The 25,689-nt window shown below is 30.7% G+C and overlaps 1 protein-coding gene across 1 annotated transcript; it reads left to right on the forward strand.

Moving 5' to 3' along the window:
• Window positions 1-11,412: 11,412 nt before the first annotated feature.
• LOC130811141 (NAD(P)H-quinone oxidoreductase subunit J, chloroplastic-like) lies at window positions 11,413-12,785 on the forward strand. Its single transcript, XM_057677325.1, has 3 exons — window positions 11,413-11,476; window positions 12,487-12,557; window positions 12,615-12,785. The coding sequence occupies exons 1-3, from the start codon at window positions 11,413-11,415 to the stop codon at window positions 12,783-12,785; spliced, it is 306 nt and encodes a 101-aa protein (XP_057533308.1).
• The last annotated feature ends 12,904 nt before the right edge of the window (window positions 12,786-25,689 follow it).

Here is a 25,689-nt window from a genome sequence, read left to right on the forward strand (position 1 = left end):
TATTTCTTCTATTAAATTTATTATGTAATAAAATAATATATTCACTATCTAAAGAATTCTATTTTTCTTAATTTTTATGAACATTTCTTATGAGAACTTCTTTAGAAAAACAAAAGGATTTCTATTTTTATGTTTTTGATATTCTATAAATAAAAGTTGACCATCAATTTGTGTTTGACCAACATTAATACCAATATACCCTAGTATACGACTCATACGAGTACACTAAAATAAATACAGAATTTGTATTATTGCTCAAAATTACCGAGATAGAAAATACTCCCCATTAATATGTCTTAATTTTCACATTGTTCATTTCTAAATGGTTAATTAATAACATAAAAATAATATATTTGGGTATTTTGAGTTAGCTTAATACTTATGGAAACTCTCATTACTTACTGAGCAAGTTTCCTCTTCTCATCTTTCATTGTAGGAGTTCTCTACTCTTTCCTTGAATAATAACAACAATAATAAACCTTTTAAGTAGTGTTGAATCTTCACATTGTTTATTTAGTATCACGAAAATAATACTTTTTAAATAGAAATGATTCGATATGATTTGATTTTTCAACCCATAAATTTAAATAGATTCAGAACAATTCAACTTAAATTTGATTCCAATGATTCGTTGACACTAAAATATTTCATATTAATCATATTGTTAAGTACTACTTATTTAGCAAGAGTAACAATTAAAACAATACATAATAATATATGTTATAAATTACAATTAATTTAGCATCGATTTTTATGTTAGTCAGTCTTATTAATTTTACACTTTTGACTATAAACTTACTTTTTTTTAATGCAATGGGCAAATTTTTTTTTTTCTTAAACTTTCTTTCATGTAAAAACAAATAGTGCTAATTGAGATAAACAGAGAGTATATTTACATAACACAATGAAAAAGTTCCAATGCTTCATGGTAGCACATCCCATAACTACCTATCTAGTTTGTTATGAAAATAGAGGACAAAATCCAATATGCAAATGTAGCAAAACAACCACATGATATGAAGGGCTGGACACATGCATGTTTGATACCTGCACATGCCTCTGCTATAACTTAAACCTGCCTGTTCATCTTTCATTACACAGTTATGAAAGTAATGCCAGCCGTATAAAATTAGGGTTCGGAAATGTTTGAGCGAGTTTCGAGTAAAGTAATTCAAGCGGAGTGAATTTGTCAATCAGATTTGAATTAAATATATGTGGATTATCTTTGAATTGAGTCAAGATATACTCGATAATTATGATTAATCGGAACCAATCTAAATATCTCTACTTTAAATGTTTTTTTTACTTTTTTGCTACTTGTGTTTTGTAGCATATATTAATAACCCTAGTTGATGTTTAAAGTACCATACTATTTATATGTGAATGGTCAGCAGATTTTGAGTATGATAATTCAAACCAAGTTAATATAGAAACTTGTGCTTACATAATTATTTTGTCATTCTAATTTGATATTTGCATATGATATGAGTTATTTTCAAGTAAAATTAAATTATATATACTCAATTTCGATTAATCGGGTTAAATTTAGAGGACATCTGTAGTTAAAGGTTTCTTTGCTACTTCTGTAATATACAAGCATCCATTAACCCAAGTTGATATTTAACCATGGGATGTAGGTAACCTGTTAGTAGCAAGCTAGATTATAGATAGCGACCCTTGCTTGTACTCTAAATTTAAGCATCTTTCTTTGTCTATTTCCTACCTAATAGGTGGTTTAGAAAACAATATTCAATACTCTCTGGATATAAATAATATAATATCCTGAAAAGAGATAAAATGATTTTATAAGTTACTCTCCTAAACTCACAAAAAACTTAAGTTGATAGCTGGGTCCTAAGATATGTTATTACTCTAACACGTCCCCTCACACGAGAGTCTTTTGGGTTAGAACTGTGGATGCAATAATACAGACCCTTCTCATATTTGGTGCTAATATTCCACTTTAAATGAGAGGTGGTTGAGATTTAAACTCGTGAGCTCTTGTCACTTGGCTTTGATACCATGTCAAAGAACCAACTAAACCAAAAGCTTTGGTTGATGATTAAAGCCCTAGAATTTGTTATTACTTAAACAATATCCAAATTTCCTTTTTAGTCTGTCTCAATAAATTTATTTTATTTTTTTCTTATTCAAATATTTAACATCTAATTCACGTATCTTTCCGTTTTCGACTTTTTTATAAAAAATTTCACTTTATTATTTTATTAATTTTCGTACAAGGAGGGAGTAACAACTAAGGGATAGAATGGATCTGTTCTTAATTTGTCATATTAGATTAAGATGTCCTGTCCACAATGTTGGAAGGAAGAGATCAAGCTGAGTTGTGACCTAAGTTGCACTCAATCGGATATAATAGAAAAAATAGATTATTTAATAATTGTGATTTGTTTCTTGTGATAATTTTTTTTCTTAAATAAGAAAAAACTACTCAATACCCATGCAAAAATGAGCGTTTACTCGTCTTAATACCAAGCCTACCCAGCAATGGCTAGCTTCTTTAATGGATATAGGGAGACTTTTTCATGATTTCTCAAGACTGAATTAAGGGATAGACATTTGCCTTATTCCTCAGTTCTTACACGTAGGTCTATTAAAAAGGTGAGAATGTTATATTCTGATCATTTGAACTCAGCCAGTCGACTCTTGATTGATTAAATCATTTTTTATTTTCTGCCTGCAAGATTCATAAACCTGAGTTTTACCTGTGCATAATCCGAAAGGCTAGTAATTACAATTTGCAACTATTCAACTGGTCTAATACGCACTTTTTGTTTTAAAGTGATCACTTATAATTTTAAAATAATCATTTTTTGTAGTTGTTAATGTGATTACTTATAACCTTAAAACAATCACTTACGATCTTAAAGTAATCAATTGAAGAAATAGGCTAATATATGGGCTTGTGTCGTGATAAAACGGTCTCATACAAAATGAGTTGAAAATAATAATAATAATAATACCACACAAGCTGAAAATAATAATAAGAAAAATTATAAGAAACTACCTTTTCTATAGGTCTATTTGCAAAAAATTACCTTATGTATTTTTTTTTTTTTGCAAAAAACTACCTAATGTAATATATTTCTTTGCAAATAACTACCACTTAACAAAAATCGTGACTTGACCGTTAAGTTTAAAGGTTTGACCAATTTGAGAGGTTAAAAGTTGTCTATGTGGCAGTATCCCATTGGTCCTCGTATTTTTAAATAAATAAAAATTAAAACACATAAATTAACAAAAATAAATAAAAAGATATTTGAAGTAATTTTTACCCATCATAACGATATTTTTTCAAAAAATGAACGTGGCGATTACCCTAATAGATTAACTCTTTCGAAAATCCGGTCTAAACAAGTACTTATTCACCTATTTTCCGACACGTAAACCGAAAAAAATACTTAACATCATTTTTACCCATCATAACGATGATTTTTGAAAAAACGGACGTCATTTTGAAAAAACAGTCAAAACAAGTACTTATTCGTCTGTTTCCGACACGTAATCAGAAAAGATTTTTAACGCCATTTTTACCCATCATAATGATATATTTTCAAAAAACGGACATCACGATTATCCTTATGGGGTAACTTTTTCGTAAATAAGTGCTTGTTCCGATCGGAGTTTCGAAAGAGTTACCCCATAAGGATAATCGCAACGTCCGTTTTTTGAATAAATATCATTATGATGAGTAAAAATAACATCAAGTATCTTTTATTTTTTCTGTTAATTTATGTTTTTTAATTTTTAATTATTTAAAAATACGAGGACTAATGATATACTACCATATAGACAACTTAACCTCTCAGATTGATCAAACTCTCAAACTTAACAGTTAATTAACGTTTTCTGTTAAGTGGTAATTATTTGTAGAGAAATATATACTATCATAAGATAATTTTTACATATATATCTATAAATAAGACAGTTTTTAATAATTTTTCATAATAATAATAATACCAGACCTAAGCAAAAATTAAGGAGGGCGGGCCAGCTTATACTATGCTATAGAAAGTGCTCCCTAAATCCACCAACCATTTTTAAGACATAGTCTTTATAATAGACCCACAATGATATAGGTAAAGTAAAGTCGAGATATAATGAGATTTGAGATGATTGAATGATTGTTGTTGAATAATAAGCTAAAAAGTTTAATGTATATTATATGTGAATTTTTTATTTATTTGAGTAACTAGCAAATAACTTAAATTTTTATATTTATCTTTTCTCATCTTGTTATATGAACCTTTCAAATGCTTCGTATAAGATGATTGTTATTTATGGATGGATACTATAAGAGGGGGTTGAATTGTTGTATGAGTTAGTTATAGCGTTTTTTAAATTTTTTGCAAAATTAAAGACTTGAACTTGTAAAGCATAAATGAAGGAGAAACTATATTTTACGTGGAAACCTTCTAGGTCTAAATAGAAGGAAAAACCACGACCCCCCGGGATTTCAAATTCTCTATTATGTTTTAGGCAATTCGTTACAATTACATAAAACAAACAAAAGTAGGCCAACAACTCTCTTTCTCTTTCTCTTTTTCTCGCTTCTCACGAAGCTCACTTTCTCTCAGCTTCACTCAAGCTATCACGAGTCACTGGCCTACTATTAAGTTCCTCTCCAAACTTAATGTCTCTGGGAACAACCCCTTGTTCCCAGTCTCCAGCTTCGAGTAAGCTATCACGAGACACAAACATCTTGAACTTAACTCTAAGTTCTCAGCTTTCTTGTGTGGATTCACTCAAATCCCTCTTCTCTAAATTACAAGAGTTTTCTCAAACTCTCTATACCTCTCTCGAAGTACAAACTCATCGTTGGATGAGTATAAAATTCTACTTATAATGAAACTTTAGATTATAAAACTCAAACTGTACGTGAAATTCAATACTTATAAAGCACATTCTTTAATGAAGTAAACACTCTTGAGGAGTGAATACCCCATGGTGGAATTGTGGAGACTCACTTTCTAATTCATTAAAGGAAGTCATTATATAAGAATGAGAAAAGTTATTTTCGACCAGTTAACTTCCCACTACTTCTCATTAGTTATATAACTTTCATGATTTATATTTTGGAAAGTGGAAATATAATGTATTCCCCTTAACACCCATCTTCCTATATTTAAAGGTGGTGTTTATGACTTTTACTTTTTCAATTTTAATTTACGTTAAACATAATTTTGCTTTATAAGAAATCTTTTCACTGTAAAATATAATTTTGTTTTACATAAATTCTTTTCAAATAATTCCATAAAAATATAATAAAATCATATTTAAAAAGATATATTTTTTCTTATAAAACAGTTAGATAAAATAACTATTAAAAAGATGAGATATTTTCTCCTAAAAAATAGCAAACTAAAATAAAAATATCTCCACTTTAATAATTATTTTCACTTTAACTCTCCTATTTTCACTCCACTTTTTAAGGAATTATTTTACTAAAGGAGTTGATTATTTCAAACAAAAACTTCTTAGCAAAACATGGACTAAAAATCTTCTATCTTCACTCCACTTTTTAAGGGACGTTTTTTCTAAAGGAATTGATTATTTCAAATAAAAAAAATCTCTTAATAAAACGTGGACTATTTATAGCAAATTTTATCTTTTTAACTTCTTATTTTAAAAAAAATCATTTTAATAATAATTAAATTATTAAATTACTGATTTTTATCATTGTATACCTTATTGTGTTTTACGCAGATCTATTAGCCATATATTCATTAGAGTGTTCCTAAACTGACTTATACTCGTTCTGTTAGGGACAGTGATTTATTTGTTCCTAAACTGACTAATTCCTAAACTGACTTGTTCCAGAATAGACTCTTGTTTCTTCCCGTATATTAACATATTCTATGTTTCATCATACTTACATGAAGCCTAGTACTACTTGAATCTTCATGTCTCTGATGATTGACTTCGACTCTGAAGCTTCTCTTCAGAATTTCTCAGTTTGACTTTAAGCTTTCAGACTTGATTTTTAGGAACATTGCATTGTCACTGACTTATCAACAAGAAAATAACAAATTATTAGCCGGGAACAGTAGACCTCCTGTCTACCCTTTAACATCCTCAACAAATTTCAACTTTTCTGGTATCACAGATTATCACAACTTCCTTGACCAAGTCTTTACGTAGTCTCATCAACGATTCTTCTCCAGATCGGATATCTTTCCTGTACGATCTCTTAAAAATAAACTGTTTATTTATTTTGTTGTATGCTTTAAAATAACTTTTCAAGTTATTAATGTTTTTGGAAACTTTTATATTCATAACCAATAACTTGTTCATGGACATCTTAACACAAATATTAATTTAATAATCATCATTTATTTATTGTCATCAAAATTAATCATAAGTCAACAATGACTAACTTCACTAAAGTTTGAGAAAAAATAATCCTAAATAGGTTCGATTTTAGTCCATCCTTTCAAAATAAGATCAACATACAATTGCGTAAAGTATCAAAAAATTTACTATCAATTTGTAATATGTGAAAACTTTGGTGTGGTAAAATTTATGACAGAACTATAATTTATAAACATGATAGCCAATTATGCTAACTTGAGGTGTTCAACCGGCGGGGCAGGTCGAGTCAAAATTTAAATGGATCGTATTGGGCCGTTGCGGTGGGTCATGTCAAATTTAAATGGGTCGGAGGTTAAAGCCCGTTTAAACCTGACCCACTTTGACCCGTTTTAAAAAGTTCATTTAATAGTTTTTTCTAATTTATGGCCCGTTGGGTCGACCCAACTATGTATATAATAATATCATACAAAAATATATAAAGGAAAAGTGGTAATTTTTTTGCAACTAATTTCTATAATTATCCGACCCTACCCCATTACGCCAAGGCCCGTTAATGACCCGACCCGTTAAAATGTAACTCGACCCTTGACCCGTTAGATCGATCCGTCCCGTTAAACACCTCTAATACTAACATATATAATATATTATATGACTATGACCATTAGATTAAGCTTTCTTTGTGTTGGTTTTTTGACATATGAAACACTTTTTTTTTTCTGAAAATCACATTAGTAATACATTCAAATGTTTTTGACCATATATTCTTATCATGCATTCAAATGTTTTTGAAAATATATTGTTATCATATTTGATGCACAGTCTAAATAAGTACACAAATTTTAAAATGAGACTGTCTTACGGTGATACTATTTCTATTGAACCGATCCAATTTATATTTACTATCTTAAAATTATCACTTTTAATAGTTTTAAAGTGTTTACTTATAACCTTAAAATAATCACGTATAATTTTAAACTTATCAATTAGAAAAATAAACTAATTATATAAGCTCGTATAATGATGCTGATGGTCACATACAATGTACAAGACTTAGTTGTAATAGATTAGTTTAACAGTTTAGTTGCTTTGTTTGGTTAGTGGGAGTTTCTAAAATGTTTCATGAGCCTATTAAACTTTGGGCCACACCATTTAATAGTTGAATTTTTGAAATTCTTAAGTGAAAAAAAAAATAATTAAATAAACTAACTTTCAAACAATTTCCAAAAGTAAGCGTCCGTACCCCAAAGCTGTGCTTTGAAGCTGTTCGCAGTTAGTAACTGCGAACAGCATATAAGACAAACTAGCTGTTCGCAGTTACTAACTGCGAACAGCTATTTTAATTTGTCTTATATGCTGTTCGCAGTTACTAACTGCGAACAGCTAAGTAAATTTTTTTTTCCTTTATTTTTGAGTTGTTTGTTATTGTAATTGCACTAGAGACATTAAAATAGGTAATTACAAGTCGATGTATCTTTAAGGCGGCATGATTCATCGCCAAAACTCCGATCATTCATAAGTCAATTAAATATATATGCAACAAAATATATACAAATGTTTGAAATATACAAGTCAATTAAAATATATATATATATATATGTACATAGTCGATCCAAATACACAAAAGGTAATCGTTAACGCTCATGAACCCTCATCTACCCTATCCAACTGGGTTGGTCTCCTTCGCCTCCTACGATAGAAAGAGTCGTTCGCGTGACGCTCTGACAGTGGAGGGGACTGGTACTGTGATGGCTGTGATGGCCCAGCCTGTGAGGTCCCTGCAGCGTCAACGGGATATGAATGATCCATCTCCTCCAAATGGTAGTCATAAGAAGGAGAGCATGCCATGTGCGTATGGGAGGTAGCCTCACCTAGAGGGAGATGAAATGTATGCGTCTCCTGACGCCATCTCTCGACCAGTGCCGTGAAAATGGCACGGTCAACTCTGCCGTATGCTACGAGGTGAAAGTCGTATAACCTCGTTAGCTCTAAGTATGGGATGATCCTATCATCGATCACCCATGGAACAGAATCTGGATGCCTGGTGCCCAGCGTTTTCGCATCAGACACCTAAGAATATTGAAATATAAATAAGTTACTTGTATGTACGCAATAGTAAAATGTAAATCATAACTATCGTAAACTAACCTGGGCATCCCAAAGAGGAGTACTCCTGTGCAGGGCTGTGCTCATGCTGCATGGTTAACACACTAGGGTCTACGGGTCCTGGAGCTGCTGGATCCATCTCCTGTACTCCTGTGTTCGAGTTAGTTTTAGTTAATATTACTATTATGTTCGTATGACCTCTTATCGATCATGGGCATGAAGTAATGTTCGTATGTACTTGCATAACTTTGACTAGTAATGTTCAAATCCATGTTCGAATTGCAAGCAAACAACTTACGTCTTCCCCCAACATACTATAGTGACGCGAAATGATTATAATCTTTTTTGGTCTACAAATTATTCAAATCCATAATGTAGCCAAGTTCATACATATATAATACACATAATCCAAATAATAAATCAATTCATAAGTTCACAAATAACATTTCTAATACCAACATCAACATCAACATTTTCTAATAATATTTAAATAATACAACAACATTACTTCAAAATCCAACATAAAGCTATAAAAACAATTAGAAATTACCTTCAATGCTTATGGATGATTAAGATTAGTCTTGATTTAACCACTACAAACCTACATTTGAATAAATAAACAAATTTGATTAAAACCCTAAAATCCAAATATACACCAAAAAAACACAAAAAAATTTACCTTTGCGCAAGCTATAGTATCCCACACTAATTTTGAAGTGCCAAATTGAAAGAGGATTGCACGATTTGATGGAATGAATCAATGGTTTTAGAGGGAGAAGGTGGAAATGTCGAGTGAAGTGGGTTTTTGAATTGGGATTTTGCGAAAAACAGAAACTGATCTGATTTTGTAAATCAGGTCTGTTCGCAGTTAGTAACAGCGAACAGCATATAAGACAAAATAGCTGTTCGCAGTTAGTAACTGCGAACAGCTAGTTTGTCTTATATGCTGTTCGCAGTTACTAACTGCGAACAGCTCCAAAGCACAGCTTTGGGGTACGAACGCTTACTTTTGGAAATTGTTTGAAAGTTAGTTTATTTAATTAATTTTTTTTTTTCACTTAAGAATTTCAAAAATTCTTAATAGTTTTGATAAAAAGTTTATCGTACAGTTGGCCTTTGGCCCAGCAATGAAATGATTATTGGACTCAACGAGTTTTGTATCACTGTAATTCTACGGGCTAGCTTCAAAGTTCAAAGCAAACATCAAAGACCAACTTGAGATATCGTTTTTTTAGACGATCTTAAATAAAGAGTCTATATTTTCATAATATGTATCAGATGAATTATTTAATCTATGTATGAAGCGCATCTCTAAATTAAACTTGGGAAATTATTGTGTTCATTTAGAATTGAAGACTTCTGATAAGGTGTACAAAGCGTTCTTGCAAAAAAGTTTTTAGGAAAAAAGTCTCAATGCCACAGCACCAAGATGTAATATATGCAAATTTTATCATAAATTTCTATAAAACAACGCTTGAATAACTCAAACTCGTGACCTTCAATCACACTCTAAATTAAATTTTATTTTATTTGAATCTAACCTTTTATCATCTTTATCATCATACCTAATATATCCCACCCATAGAAAACTATGATTAGGATTTGGGGAGGGAAAAAAGGCGATAACTCAAACTCATAAAGGAGAGCGCGGTTGAGTCCCTCGACTCAATAAAAATCAAGTGATATTCCCGAATCTAACTTTTTTGTTAGCTAATATTTTTTTTGCCACTCTCAAATAGCCTTAATTTTCATTTAGTTTGACTTATTGATTTTGTACAATTTTTTTATCGTCTACTTGTTTTTTGTTTTATTTTTCAATACAATTTTTCTTTTCATTTATTTTTATCTAAAAAGTATAAAGTGTTCATTAAGAGAGACAGAAAAGTTAATAGAGTAAAAGTTATCATTAATACTAAAAAGAAATGATTTAGCAAAAAGAAATCTCCAAACACACGGGAAACATCTATTGATGATAATAAAGCTTCATGTTGATGCTCCGTAATTGACGAAATTGTTTCCTTTTCCAACCCATCATAAGTTGGCCCGGGCCTGACCATTTTCATGTATTAAAATTGATCAGATCAGCTTCTAGGGTTTGGGATTTACATACACATATAATGTCATATTTACCATAATTGGGGCCCAAGAGCAAATCAGAAAATCAAAATTTAAAAGAGTCGGATAAATACAATATACAACTAAAAAATCTACAAGGTTCGAAATAAAAAAAAAATTCACATTTAATATGATGAGATTTTTGAAGAGCTTTAACAGAGTATTTATCCCTTTTAGCATACATCACTATAAAAATCCGATGAAATAGTGACAGACATTTTTATTGTTGTTGCTATTTCGTCGATATATTCAACGGCGATAACATAGGACGATATTTTAATCGTCGTTATTTCAAGGGTAGCTAAAAATATTCATTGTAATTTAACAAAGAACCAAGATGTCACGTTTTTCATTGATAATTTTAGCTACAATATTTATTCGTCGTTAAAAAATAAAGGTAAAATGAAAAAATTTTCTATTAAGGTCTCCATTTCATCTCTTCCCAGTCTAACTCCTTAACTCACGATTATTTTAGAAATCAATTCCATGTAGTTTTGAATTTTTTTTCACAAATTTTTGTGAGAGACGGGACCATTTTTAATTGGGCCGACTCATTGTATTTTTTAAAAAATATTTTAAGTAGGCATTATGAATGATGTAATTAGACATTTAAGATATTGAAAGTAGGCATTAAAGATACGGTAAGTAAGCATTAAGGATAATATAAATAGACATAAAGAATACGATAAATAGGTATTAATCTTTAATGAGTTGAGTTTGAGATATATATATCAAAAAGACAGTCTCTCAAGAGACTAGCTGTTTTTTTAATATATGTATTACACTCTTTCCATATGGATGTTGGTGATAATGTTTTACGATAGATCATCATGAGTTAACAACAAAAGAAAATAGAAACTCAACATGAAATTCGACTCTTTGACTATTGAAATATTTTTCGGTTTCCAACTAATAGCGAGGACTTTTGGTAGGTCACTGAGTTCGTCGCCATTTGGTCGCAATTTGTTATGATCAGTTATCTTTTTTAATAATGCAGTACAACTTAATTACTTTATTAATAGGGATCGAGAACTCCACCAAGCCCATTTAAACATCTTTTTATTTGGACAATACTATTTCGCGACCTTATTCATTGCGTAGTCACACCTCTTTCAACGTTTTTGCCCTTAATCTATATCTATTCAACGCATCTCTAACATAAATTCTCTCAACACATACAATTAATAACATGATCTCATTGTACCTAAAAATATTATTAATATAAGTATTTAATGTTAAATAAAAAAAACAAAAACTAATCATATTTTGATTAAAAATAAAAAATTAATGAGTAAATCGCACAAAATGTGTAATTGGGCCCAAGCTAAGTCAAACACTTAGGCTGAGTCTCAAAATATGAGCAAATTGCTGATATTTGATTTTATTTTTAACTAAAACAAAATTATTAATCGATCGGCATTTTAGATTTGTGCTTGTGTTGTGCTTTAAGTTAATAGTCTCAACAGAAGAATCGATGTTTTACTATCAATCACAAGTTTCGTGTTGAGTGTAGCATTCATACCGGAAATTATGATCAAGAATTGCTTTATAAATATAAAATTCGATCTACTTTTGAGATTCCTCATGAAACATTTTTCAAGTACAAAAGCTCATCATCTTCCCATGAATTAGTGAATTAAACAGGATTCTTTTTTTTTGTTTTTGGAATTGTAAGTAGCAAGTCAATTTTGATAAATCTCATCGTATTTTTAAAGTCAATGTAAAATATTTATACAAAAAAGGAAGGAGATATAAACAAGATGCAGGGTCGTTTGTCTGCTTGGCTAGTCAAACACGGGCTAGTTCATAGATCTTTGGGCTTCGATTACCAAGGAATAAAGACTTTACAAATAAAGCCCGAAGATTGACATTCCATTGCTGTTATTTTATATGTATATCGTTACAATTATTTACGTTCTCAATGTGCTTATGATGTAGCACCAGGCAGGCTGTTAGCTAGTGTGTATCATCTTACGAGAAAAGAATACGGTGTGGATCAACCAGAAGAAGTATGCATAAAAGTATTTGCTTCAAGGAGGAATCCTAGAATTTCGTCCGTTTTCTAGGTTTGGAAAAGCACGGATTTTCAAGAACGGGAATCTTATGATATGTTGGGATTCTCCTATGATAATCATCCACGCTTGAAACGTATTTTAATGCCTGAAAGTTGGATAGGATGGCCCCTACGTAAGCATTATATTGTCCCCAATTTTTATGAAATACAAGATGCTTATTGAATGGTAAGGAACTTATTTTCACTTCTACGACATAAAGACTTTTTATATTATATATGTTCTGCTTTAGTTTAAATAGAGTAACTGATGTCCCGCAGGTATTCTATATATGGAATATGGATAGATTAAAAAATAAAAGACAAGTCATGAATTCATTGAGATTTGAAAAAGTTTTATTTTGGATGAGCTAAGAATCGATAGAATGAACTAAAAAAAGTTATGTATTATGAACTTTGTACCTTGTATCCATCAATTACTTACTTAGAGGGGTCAGAAAGTCCTATACCTATAAATTCTTATATTATTAGGAAATCAAGAAATATATACCAAAGGGAATCTGATTCTATTTGGAATTTATTTATGATAATTCTTATTTATCTTCATCCTTTAACTCTTCGAGACTCTATTTTTTTATTTAAGTGTTTCAACTTTTTTTGAATATTTAGAATATGTATAAAGTATTAAATATGCATTTTGTCTAAGAGTAAACACAATATGAACAAATAAAAAAAATCGAAAACATAAAAAAATTCGTTATTTTCATTTTACTTTTAAAAACTTTGGATATCCATCTATTTTTTTTAGAATTAAATAAATTATACCAACATAATTCCAATTCTAAAATTGAAATTCTTCAACATTCTCTTACACGAGAATTCTCTATTTTAATCAAAATTGTAAGAATATAATTCCCCTCCTTTCTTATTGTATCATATACCATATTTATACAAACAATAATCTACATTAATTTAGGCTATAATCTAGGCTATAAATGGTAGGGCTATAATTTAGGTAGCTCATGCTATATTTAGCTAATACAAGATATTTACAAATATTTCATAGTCTATCACACTCCCGCAGTCGAAACGGGAGGATCACGAACATTGAGACTGTTCCTGAAGTCCGCAAATAGAATAAGGGGCAACCCTTTAGTGAAAATATCTGCAATCTGATAACGCGAAGGCACATGTCGAACTCGTACTTCTCCGCGTGCAACTTTTTCTCTGACAAAGTGAATATCCATTTCAATGTGTTTTGTGCGCTGGTGTTGAACGGGATTCCCGGAAAGATAAATGGCACTTATATTGTCGCAATACACCATAGTAGCTTTTTGAACGGGACAATGTAGTTCAAGGAGCAGATTCCGAATCCAACAAGACTCTGAAACAGCATTTGCCACCCCTCTGTACTTGGCCTCGGCACTGGATCGAGATAAGGTAGGTTGACGTTTGGACGACCACGAGATCAGATTATCACCCAAATAAACACAGTATCCCGATGTGGATCGTCTCGTATCAGGACACCCTCACCAATCCGCGTCAGTATAAGAGACAATTTTTGCAATTGAGGAAGGATAAAGGTGTAAGCCAAGATGGAGAGTACCTTGAATATACCGTATGATACGTTTGAGAGCACGCATATGTACGTCTCTTGGGTTATGCATGTGTAGGCAAATTTGTTGAACTGCATACGAGATATCCGGTCTAGTAAAGGTGAGATATTGCAGGGCACCAGCAAGACGGCAATACTTTGTAGGATCCGCATATTCACCCCCCATTGTAGCACTCACCTTCGACTTAGTGTCTACTGGAGTCGAACTCGGCTTACACGAATCCATACCAGCACGTTCAATTATTTCCTTAGCATATTTGCGCTGTGATAGAAACAATCCGCCTTTGTGTTTAGTTACACGAATGCCTAGAAAATAATTCAAGAAGCCCAGATCCTTCATTGCAAACTCAGCACCTAGTTGATCCATTATAGATCGACGGAGATCATCAGATGAAGCTGTCAATATAATGTCATCAACATACAATAATAAGTAGGCCATATCAGACCCTTTCCGATAAACAAACAAGGAATTATCTGATTTACTGTTAGTGAACCCAATAGCAGACACAAAATCAGCAAATCTTTTGTACCATGCACGAGGAGCTTGCTTAAGGCCGTAAAGAGATTTCTTCAGTAAACAGACATAATCGGGATACACCTTGTCACGAAACCCCATAGGTTGATGCATATAAACTGTCTCCTTTAGGTCCCCATGTAAGAAGGCATTTTTGACGTCGAGTTGATGAATTTGCCATTTTTTCGACAAAGCAAGACTGAGAACGGTGCGGATCGTTGCTGGTTTGACCACCGGACTAAAAGTTTCTCCACAATCGATACCAACCTGCTGAGTTTTACCATTACCTACAAGGCGGGCTTTATGCCTCTCAAAAGAACCGTCAGACTTTTCTTTATGAGTAAAAATCCACATAGAACGAATAATATTGACATCGGGTGGACGCGGTACTAATTCCCACGTCTCATTTTTAATAAGAGCATTAAATTCATCTATCATAGCCAATTTCCAATTCGGGTCACGAAGGGCATCCAAAGGGTTACGTGGGATAGGTGATCTCGTAACCGTGGTATTATGAGCTTGGTTTATGCTGTATTTAGGATTTGGCTTATTAATACCATGTTGACTTCGGGTTATGGGGCGTTGTACCTGAATGGAAGTGGGTTGTGGTGAGGTATTTGATGTTTGTAAGTGATGAGTATGTGGGCTTGGTGGATTTTGGGCTTGACCTGCTGTAGTGGTAGGGAGTAAAGGGGACGGAGAGCGAGGAGATGGCAGCGATGGAGTATGGGCCGTGGGGGATTGGGCCTCAAGTGTTGGGCTGTTTTCCTGTTTTGGACACGGCTGGGAGATGTTTTTGTGGAGTTCATGAAGCATATATGGCGACATACCCTCATCCAAGAAATCATAATTATATTGTCTTTGTGCATGTATTTTAGCAAATGGAAAAACGTGTTCATCAAATTGAACATGTCGACATACAATTATCTTATTTTTTAGACAAATCAAAGCACTTATAACCACGATGATTAGGTGGATACCCCAAAAAAACACACGGAGTAGAGCGGGCTTGTAATTTGTGTATTGTAGTAGACGGATAAAGAGGATAACACAAGCAACCGAAAGTGCGAATGTGAGAATATGAAGGATCTCGTCGGTAGAGGATTTTTAGAGGAGACTCATTGGCTAATAATTTACTTGGAAGAATATTTAGAAGATATGTTGCCATATGTAGTACATGATGCCAAAAAGATGGAGGCATGAAAGCATGAATAAGAAGAGTTCTCATGATATTATTTATCGATCTAATTTTCCTTTCGGCTTTTCCATTTTGGGATGAAGAATGAGGACATGATAGTCGAAATGAAATGCCGTTAGACTCACAAAATAACTTAAAGGAAGTATTATCAAACTCCCGCCCATTATCACATTGTATGGATTTAATATCTCGTTCAAATTGGTTATGAATATGAGCTTTTAGTGATGAGAAAATGGAAAACACTTGTGATTTATTAGCAATGGGAAAAGTCCATAGATATTTTGAATAATCATCCAAAAAAATACATAATATCGGTGTCCTGATGAACTCAAAATAGGAGATGTCCAAAGATCACTATGAATAATATCAAAAGGCATAAAAGTAGTAGAAGTAGATGAAACAAAAGGCAACTTAATTTGCTTCCCAAGAATACAAGATTGACACGTATTAGATTTTGAGGTACTAGTACATTCAATCAATTTATTATGCCGAAGAGTTTCTAAAATAGAGGCTCCTGGGTGACCCAAACGGTTATGCCAAAGAGTCGATGCTAGACAAGCAGTTTGAGAAGAAACTGGATTTTGACTGGTGGAAGTAATGGGGTAGAGGTCACTCGTACTATCACACCTCATTAGCCGCCTCCCGGTCTGTAAATCAAGCACAGAAAAACCAAAAGGATCAAACACCACAGACACATTATTATCAGTAGTAAATTTCCTGACCGACACTAAATTTTTGATGAGATTTGGAGCATGTAAGACATTGTGGAGAGATAAAGGCGGGTTGGGGGAAGATAAGTGAGTATGATCATAACCACGAATTGGAATTGATTGACCACTACCAACAGTGATGCCATTATTTTTGCTCATATTAAAATAAGACGAGAGATTACCTTGTGTGGATGTCATATGAGACGTCGCCCCAGTGTCCATATACCAGTTTAAATCAGGTGGAGAAAGAGTCATGGTGTGCATGGCGGACTCAATATCAGTTGGAGCCCACTGTGAATCTGCTACATGGGCTTGTTGTGGCTGAGGTCTTGGGCCCAATATTCCGGATTGTCCTAGCCCAGGTTGTCTTCCCCAAGGTTGAGTTGGGTATGGGCAAGGAGGCATAGCCCACGGAAAACGTTGCATCAAAGACCACCATTGCTGCCACTGTTGATGGGATCCATGTCCGCCACCATGACCACCCCTCGAGCCACAGCTACCATTGCTGCCACGTCCACCAGATCTGGGCCCATAATCACCACTGCTGGTGTGTTTTTGGTTGTGGTTTTTGTTGCGGTTTTTGGTTATTTTGACACGGCCATCAGAGGACCATGATCTGGGCCCAGGACGTTGAGTACCATGTTCAGAGGAGTCATCGGTGTCTTTAGCAGCGGCGACCATTGCTTCATCACCCCCAGCCGTCACTTCCTTCATGCTAGCCTCCTCCAATGCCAACATTGATCGACCATAAAATGGGGGTAAAACCTTCTTGTGGCGAATGACAGAAGCAACCCCTTGATATGCTGAGGTGAGACCTGCTACCATACGTAACACCAGACGGTTGTTCGATACCGGGGCTCCCACATTTTTGAGTTGATCAGCAAGAGTTTTGAGATGTTGACAATACGCCGAGACCGATGGAAAATCCCTCAAATAGGTGTTGTTAAATTCATGATCCAAAGCAACGGCACGTGAATTTTCATTGTCTTGAAACAAATCACGAAGCCGGTTCCATAAAGTCATTGTCGAAACATCTGCTTCAATGACGGTGTTGAGCAGGTCCGTGGAGATTGTTGAATAAATCCACTGAACTACAGCCGCATCAAGAGTATCCCACATATCTTGGTCATCATCTGGTTCTTTCTCTGTCCCATCTGGGTTTTTGGGTTTGATAATATGATGAAGAACGCGATGAGACCTACAATGAACCTTGAATAATTCAGCCCAATTCGCATATTGAACGTTCTCCATCTCAAGGGTGATCGGAACATGGGTCTTGATGTTCGAGACGGCAAGAGCCGGGTGGAAGGAGTGTGAGGATTTCGATTGGGCCATGTTCACGGAAAATAAATGGTATACAGCAATCACTAATACAAAGCAATAGAAGAAGAAGATTAGAAGAAGAAGGATGCGGAAACGTGAAGAATATAATCACTGATACCATGTAAGAATATAATTCCCCTCCTTTCTTATTGTATCATATACCATATTTATACAAACAATAATCTACATTAATTTAGGCTATAATCTAGGCTATAAATGGTAGGGCTATAATTTAGGTAGCTCATGCTATATTTAGCTAATACAAGATATTTACAAATATTTCATAGTCTATCAAAAATGATCGGTTCAAAATCAAATCTTACGCCTATTTTTATTTAAATTCATTTTTAAGTTAATCAAAATCAAATTCAATTATAAAGTCACTCAAATTTGTTTAATAGCTGTTGCATGGGTCGAAAATGGTCCTACCCATGTGACTTTGTACAGCTTTGGACACACCAGTTCCTAGAGAATGTACTATTACTATTATATGGAATTTTTCTGTGTTGCCTCTATTTTCCATGGTTTTTTTTACAGTTAGCTAGGGTTAATTGGTGATCAGTCTTAGTTACTAGCATCTTTGACTTGTTTATACCAGGAAATCAGAATACAAAGTACAGTATATTAATTTCACCATACATATAACTACTTGATCACGTGCCGCCCAATTGAAGTGATCATGAGTATTCACTAACATTTATTGATTTTACTAGAGAATCAAGGCTTTCATGTTTCTATCTTATTAATATTGAATTAAAGCATATAGCTCTATAAATGATATTCAAATTGATTTAACATACATATAAATTAAAATTGAACTTATTTAATACTGTTATTCTGAAAGAACTCGACATTATTGAGTTATAATTAAAGTGATTCATATTTATTTGGAAAAAATCAACATTAAGTATAATATCAAAGAGTCCACATATTAAAGTTGATGTAAGGATACAAATAAAATATTTCACATTTTATTTAATACTTCTAATCTTCATTAAGTTAATTATAAAAAAACTCTGCTTCATTAAATTTGTCACATTTTTATATAAAAAAAAAAAAACTCCTTGTTTAATACTTTTAAATTTTAATCTTCTAGATTAGTGGGATAAGATGGATTTGAATTGTCTAATCTAGGCTCCTAATGAACTTCTTAGCTACAAAATTATTCCTATTAGAATGAGTTAGCTATTCACTTATTTAAATTCTAATGAATTACTTAAATATTTCTTGTTGCAAGGTATCCAAGAGCTTGAAGAAGCAACTATAAGCATTTTATTTTTTGTATTCATACTTTTCATCTATGCAAGTACTCTTACTATTTATGTTAATTACAGGTACACATAGAGGCGAAATTAGGTACTTTTGATGCAAGGGGTTGAAAAATATAATATCAACGATAAAAAGGATTTTTAGGTGAGTAGTCGAATATTGTCACTGGGATAGAGTATTTAAATAATTTTGTATATGTTGACAACGAGACTAACAAGTAATATTATAATTAAAACTTAGAGAAAACATAAAGACGTAGAATAATAAAAATAATTTGTGAGTTATCTGCAGTCTCTTATATACATATTTTTTACTAATTTTTTAGAATGTGTTATAACTGAACTTCTTTTAGTTGTAGGTAACTTCACCCTTGGGTACAAGTTATAATTAATACTAAGCTAATTTGGGATATTATTTTCTACATGGTAAATGCATGTTAGAGGAAGTATATAGTTAAATTTTGAATGTCCTTAAATACCAAGTGTAACAATTTAAGGAGGGTATAAGAATTACTATTATATATTTCCTTGATTGTAACATATTATTATGTGAGTAAATATTACTATCAATAGTAAATATAATAAAACAGAGGTAATATTACTATTGGATAGATATATGGATTAGATTGTACAAAAATCAAATTAGGGGTGGATTTGTTAAGCAACTTCAACACTTGTAATAACTGGTTATGTTGAATAACATAGGAAGCTTAAGTTGCATTAGATTTGAGTGGTTAGAACTCTAATCATTGATAAAACACTAACAAGAAATGTTTGATCATCATGAAAGATAATTAATCATACCAACATCACCTACCAAGTGTCTTTTTCTCAACCCACGCATTCAATGAAATTAAAACAAAAAGTATTAGGAGTAGAGAATAACAAATTAAACAAAGTATATTATCTGTTTCATTTTGTTACTTACATTTGCTTTTTCATACTTTTTAAGTATTATTCGAGTCTCGATTAATATATATATATTATAAAAAATTATAAAAATTATATATTAAACCTCTATACACAAAGATGAATATAATAAGTTTTCACATTGATATATTTTAGCTTATATAATTAATTATATTAAATTATTTTTTCATGAAATACGTACATAGACATTGAGCTTTGAACTCATATTTTAAAATCTGTGCAAAAAGCAAATGAACACAAAGTATTAAATAATTATATTAAATTATTTTTTCCTAGCTCTTACGTGTCATTTAGTCCTATGATTAGTTAGTGGATTAGAAAAGGGACATATCAATAAAAATATTAAATAGTGTTCCAAATTATTCTAGATATATTTAGCAACCGCTTTTGGGTTTCTTTTCTTGATCATCATGTTAACTTGGAATCCAATTTAGTCATGGAATTCTTTTGTTCATGTAATAAGTTTTTTAATTCTTTTCTAATGTTGACAAATCAGTTTAATTTGGTAAAGTAGTGGTTGTTTGGTAGATTAGCAATATAATGAGCTATTTGAAGACTTTATTCCACTAAAATGTACAATTTAGATGGCATATTCTTACTATGGTTTCATTTTTACTTTTGGATAGAAATTGTGTAAAGAGAGACACTTCCAATACTAACTTGTTAGAAGTCATAAAGTTGGGAGAATTTTTAAATCTTAAAAAATTATATCAACTATTTAAGTTGGATAAACGTAAAGTTTAAAGTTAAGAATTAAATTCTTTCGATGTATTTGCCAAGTCGCTATACAAAATCACTCACATATTCTGACTTTTTATCTATTTACGGTTTTCAACACCTTCTACCTAAAAGTCCTTTTACGATGTTAATTTATCATTTTCAACCCACTCATTTAAAGTCTTGGCTTAGCCTTTTGACTTTAAGAAAACTCATCATCATACAAGGGTAGACCCAGGAATTTAGAAATAGAGTTGCACAATATTTTTAATATGTATCTTAAAGCATGATAAAATCAAAAATTTTATTTTTTTGCATTACATCAATAAAGCATGAGATAATAGAATATGTAATAATATATTTATTGAAGGTCCTTTTGTACCAAAAAAAAAAATTCGATCATCATATAGGTACTGATTATTTTCCTTTAAAAAATATGATCATTATTTAAAATTAAATAAACATGTTAGAAAAAAATTTAATACAAATATAATTTTGTAGGGTGAAAAAGAATGTATAAACTATAATGTGCTCTTGGTTTACTTCTTAACAATGTATAATTTATTTCTTAACAAAAAGCTTGCTTTATAAAAATACATTAGGAAAACTAAACAAATTTTTACATCTATTTATTTATTTTTATTTAAATAAACTTGATATTATAACTATTTATTCATACTAATTGTTTCATTTGATTTTTATACTTTATCCAATTCATTAATTCAATGTTATATATATATATATATATATATATATATATATATATATATATATATATATATATATATGTATATATATATATATGTATATATATATATATGTATATATATATATATATATATATATATATATATATATATATATATATATATATATATATATATATATATATATATATATATATATATATAATACTCCCTCCGAACCAATTTAGTTGTCCCAATTTCTTATTTGGCAAAGTCTTTTTAGTTGTTCCATTTCTATTTTTCTCAATCTTTTTTTACCTAAATATCCTTAGTTCACACAAGTAATTACGAATATACCCCCATATACCTTACTTATCCAACTACCCTTCACTACTTACCCTTTACTACTTATCCTTTTTAATGGACTCCACACCATTTTTAATAACCGTGCTCAAGCAAATGAGACATCTAAATTGGTTTGGAGGGAGTATTATTTCTTTGAATTGGAGGATGTATAATATTATTGTTTGTCAAGGGTCAAGGCAAATTCATGTACTGTATTGAAATTTGGTTGCGTGCATTGAAGTTGAAGGTATAATGCATTTAATAGTAGTTTTAATCTTTAATTGTTCGACATGTTAATAAGTGAATTAAGTGAATTATATCTGTTTTAGTGGTTCGTATTGCGTGAATCATGCATCTGTGCTCGCAGTAGTTGCAAGTTCGATCCTTTATAAAAGCAATTTTTTTTTAATGGGTTGCCTGTGCCATTCCAGACATTCAAGTAAGGTCCGTCCCTGTCATCATATGCTTAGGGGTGTTTGGTATGAACTTTTTAATACTAAGTAAGAAATTCAATTATTATTACTACACATATTTGTTTGGTATGATATTAGGTTAACCGAATCCTTTTCTTAAGGGTAATGGATACCATTACTTTGTTACCACCCATTTATGTCAAGTAACAAATTCTCTTTCTATGATCAATTAAGTGTTTCCCTTATATTTTCATACCAAACAACATATAACTACAACCCATACCCTTACCCTTACTCTTCTTTATCATTTTCCTTTCTATTATATTTTATATTTCCATACCAAACACCCCCTAGTATATTCTGCTCATGTAAGCTATAATTAAAAATTGAGAAAGATTAAGATTACAGTAAATCATACTATGTATATAATAATCACTCGTGAAGATCAAGAGAGATACATGTGCGAGGAAATTACACAAAATAATTTGCAAGACGAGTTAGTTACTCGTTCAATCATAAAAATGCATATAATAAGGTAAAATATCAATTCTTGGAAATTTACTCATCAACTTGGTTTTGTTTTTAGTGCTTTCACATTACTCGTAGGTAATAGGATTATATTATTGTACTCTATCCACTTTCATTTAAATTGCTACTCATAATGATATTTTGACTCGTAATATATCATTATCAATAGTAATTTTAGTAAATATACATATATATATATATATTTTATTTTTTTATGATAAAAAATCTTAGCCAAATAAATGGACCAATACTCAAAAAATAAAAAATATGTTTTTTTATTATTATTATTAAAATATAAAAAATAAAATAAGACGAAAATAAATAATAGTTGTCCAATTAATATAAAATAGAAGTATGAATAAAAACGAAGAAATAGAACAAAAGAGAGCAGTCAACACCAACAATAACATAGCATGTGATGGCCGCTCGTGGATTGAGCATGTCGGGGGTATCTATCCTATTCCTCACCTTCTTTGTTTTATCATTTTCGTTAAAAACAACATTTTATTATCTAAATAATTATATATTAAAGGCGAGAATTCAAAATTTTAGTATATAAGTATATACTAAATATTTTAATTTTTATGTTTGTTAAATTTATTTAATTATCTATTATTTTTTATGTTATATATGGAGTATATTTTTAATTTAATAAAAATTTTAATATATATATGACTCAGACCATACATGACAATCTAGGTGATCTAGGTATGTTTTATTAAAAAATTTAGGATTGGATATATGATTTACATAAATTTACTCTTATTACTTTAATAATTGAAAGGCGCTAATTAAGTTAGCGATTGAATATCTTTATAAGCAAATATTATTTATAACTTCACATACATAAAAAAAATATTAACATAGTAAAAATCATATTAAAGCACTATAATTCAAAACTTAAAAACTAAAATTTATGCTTCTTAGAAGCTACAATTTTTATGCTTTACCTATTATATTCATTTTTAAAAGGGCATGAGAGGAATGAGGGAAAGGACCAAAAATCAAACTCATATTCTTACATAAAAAAATATATTTAATTGATACAAAATTCAATACGCTCACCTTTTATTTTATTAGCTTTAAAAAATAGGAAAACTTTATTGGATTTAATATGAACTACTAGTAGAAGATAAGATAAGACTTTTCAAATAAAAAAGCAATAGACGGCGTACAATAGAAGTCCTCCAAGATAATCAAATACTTCTATATTTAAACAAAAGGAAGCTACAACAAGGCAATGACCAAACTCAAGCTTTTCCCATTGCCTAATTAGTACTTTTAAATATACAATGGATTTAATTAATTAATACATAATCTAATATATAAACGTTTCTTGAGTTCTAATCAATCAATAGTTGTCCTAGATTAAAGTCATAATCAAGTGTTAATTATATTTACATATATGAAGTAAGAAGTATAATATGATTACATTATTACATAGCAAAAAATACACATTTGTGTTTGATGTAAAACCAACTGAGCCCTAATTAAGATTAAAAGTACTTTTTATTAACAATCTTTTTTAATGTGTATATTATAATTATTTACTTACCTAACAATAAATAAATTAAGATGAAAAGCAAACTACTTTTATGTTTAAAGGGAACTCATATGTGTTAAAGTATATATAACATATTTTAAAGCCTCAATCATTAGCTTAAACTGATAGTTGAGGCCTAGTTGGAAAAAAAACACTTTATCACCTATTTGGTTTAGAAAGTATATATAAAGTATTATATTCAAGTAATACCTTGAATGTAATTTAGTGATAAATTATGAGAAAATAAGAAGAAAACACTTAAACAATATTAGAAATATAAAATATAATAATGAAATGAAAGATTAAATATGGTAAAATATAATTTGAATTCTCCTGAGACCTTAATCATAAAATTTAAACTTTTAGTTAAAATATTATTCTTGAAATAGTGTAGTCAGAAGCCGATATAACAAGAGGCTATATATTCAAATCTCATCAACTTTCATTTTAAGTGGAATATTCGTATCAAGTATAGTAATAACAATTACTTTATTTTTTTAGTCATTATTGTGAGAGACCATCTTTTGGTGAGACGACCTCAAAATCAGAAGTTAATGTGCTGATAATTAGTATTATTACTAACTATATAACTTATGTATAAGACGCATCTCACGATGAAACCATCTCATATAAGAATTTGTGTTTTTATTTTACCCAATTATCAAAACATAGACTAAAACATGGAGCAAACTTAGTCACAAAGAGTAGAGTAATAAAAATTACTTTTTTATTCTATTTTTTATCTTCCTCACTTCATTTAAACCGGCCATAAAAAGAAATAGGAAGAATAACAATAAAAAATAGAAATATTATGATTTTCAGTCTAAATTTAAAAAAGTATGTATGAGCCTAATTATCAAAGAACATACTATCATTTTTGTCGCATTGAGATTGTAATATTTTTTTTTCAAAAATTAAATTTAAATAAAACAAGAGTATATAGTGCTATAATTAATTTAGAAGGAAAGTTGGAATTATAAATTATCTAGTAGTTAAAGGTATTTCCTATTACATTTTCTACATAACGATTATTTTCCCTTTTTTTTCTTATATGTAGGAAATAATTTTTATATCATAATAGGAATAGAAAAAAAGTTAATGATAGTGAAATTAACTTAAAGAAAAAAAAAAACTTAAAGACATGAAAGACTGAATAATTAAGAATTTAAGATGGGATCTCTCGCCCTCTATGTGAAAGCAAGGAAAAGCCTATCCTTTTCAAAATTTTCTTAGTTATAAGCTGTAATCCATAGACTATATATAGAAAATTAATAAGTAATTTTTAATTTGCATTAATTTTTACTTTAATTGTTATATTAATTTTGTATAATATTCTTTTT

This window comes from Amaranthus tricolor, chromosome 1, assembly GCF_026212465.1.
Source record: "Amaranthus tricolor cultivar Red isolate AtriRed21 chromosome 1, ASM2621246v1, whole genome shotgun sequence".
NCBI lineage: Eukaryota > Viridiplantae > Streptophyta > Magnoliopsida > Caryophyllales > Amaranthaceae > Amaranthus > Amaranthus tricolor.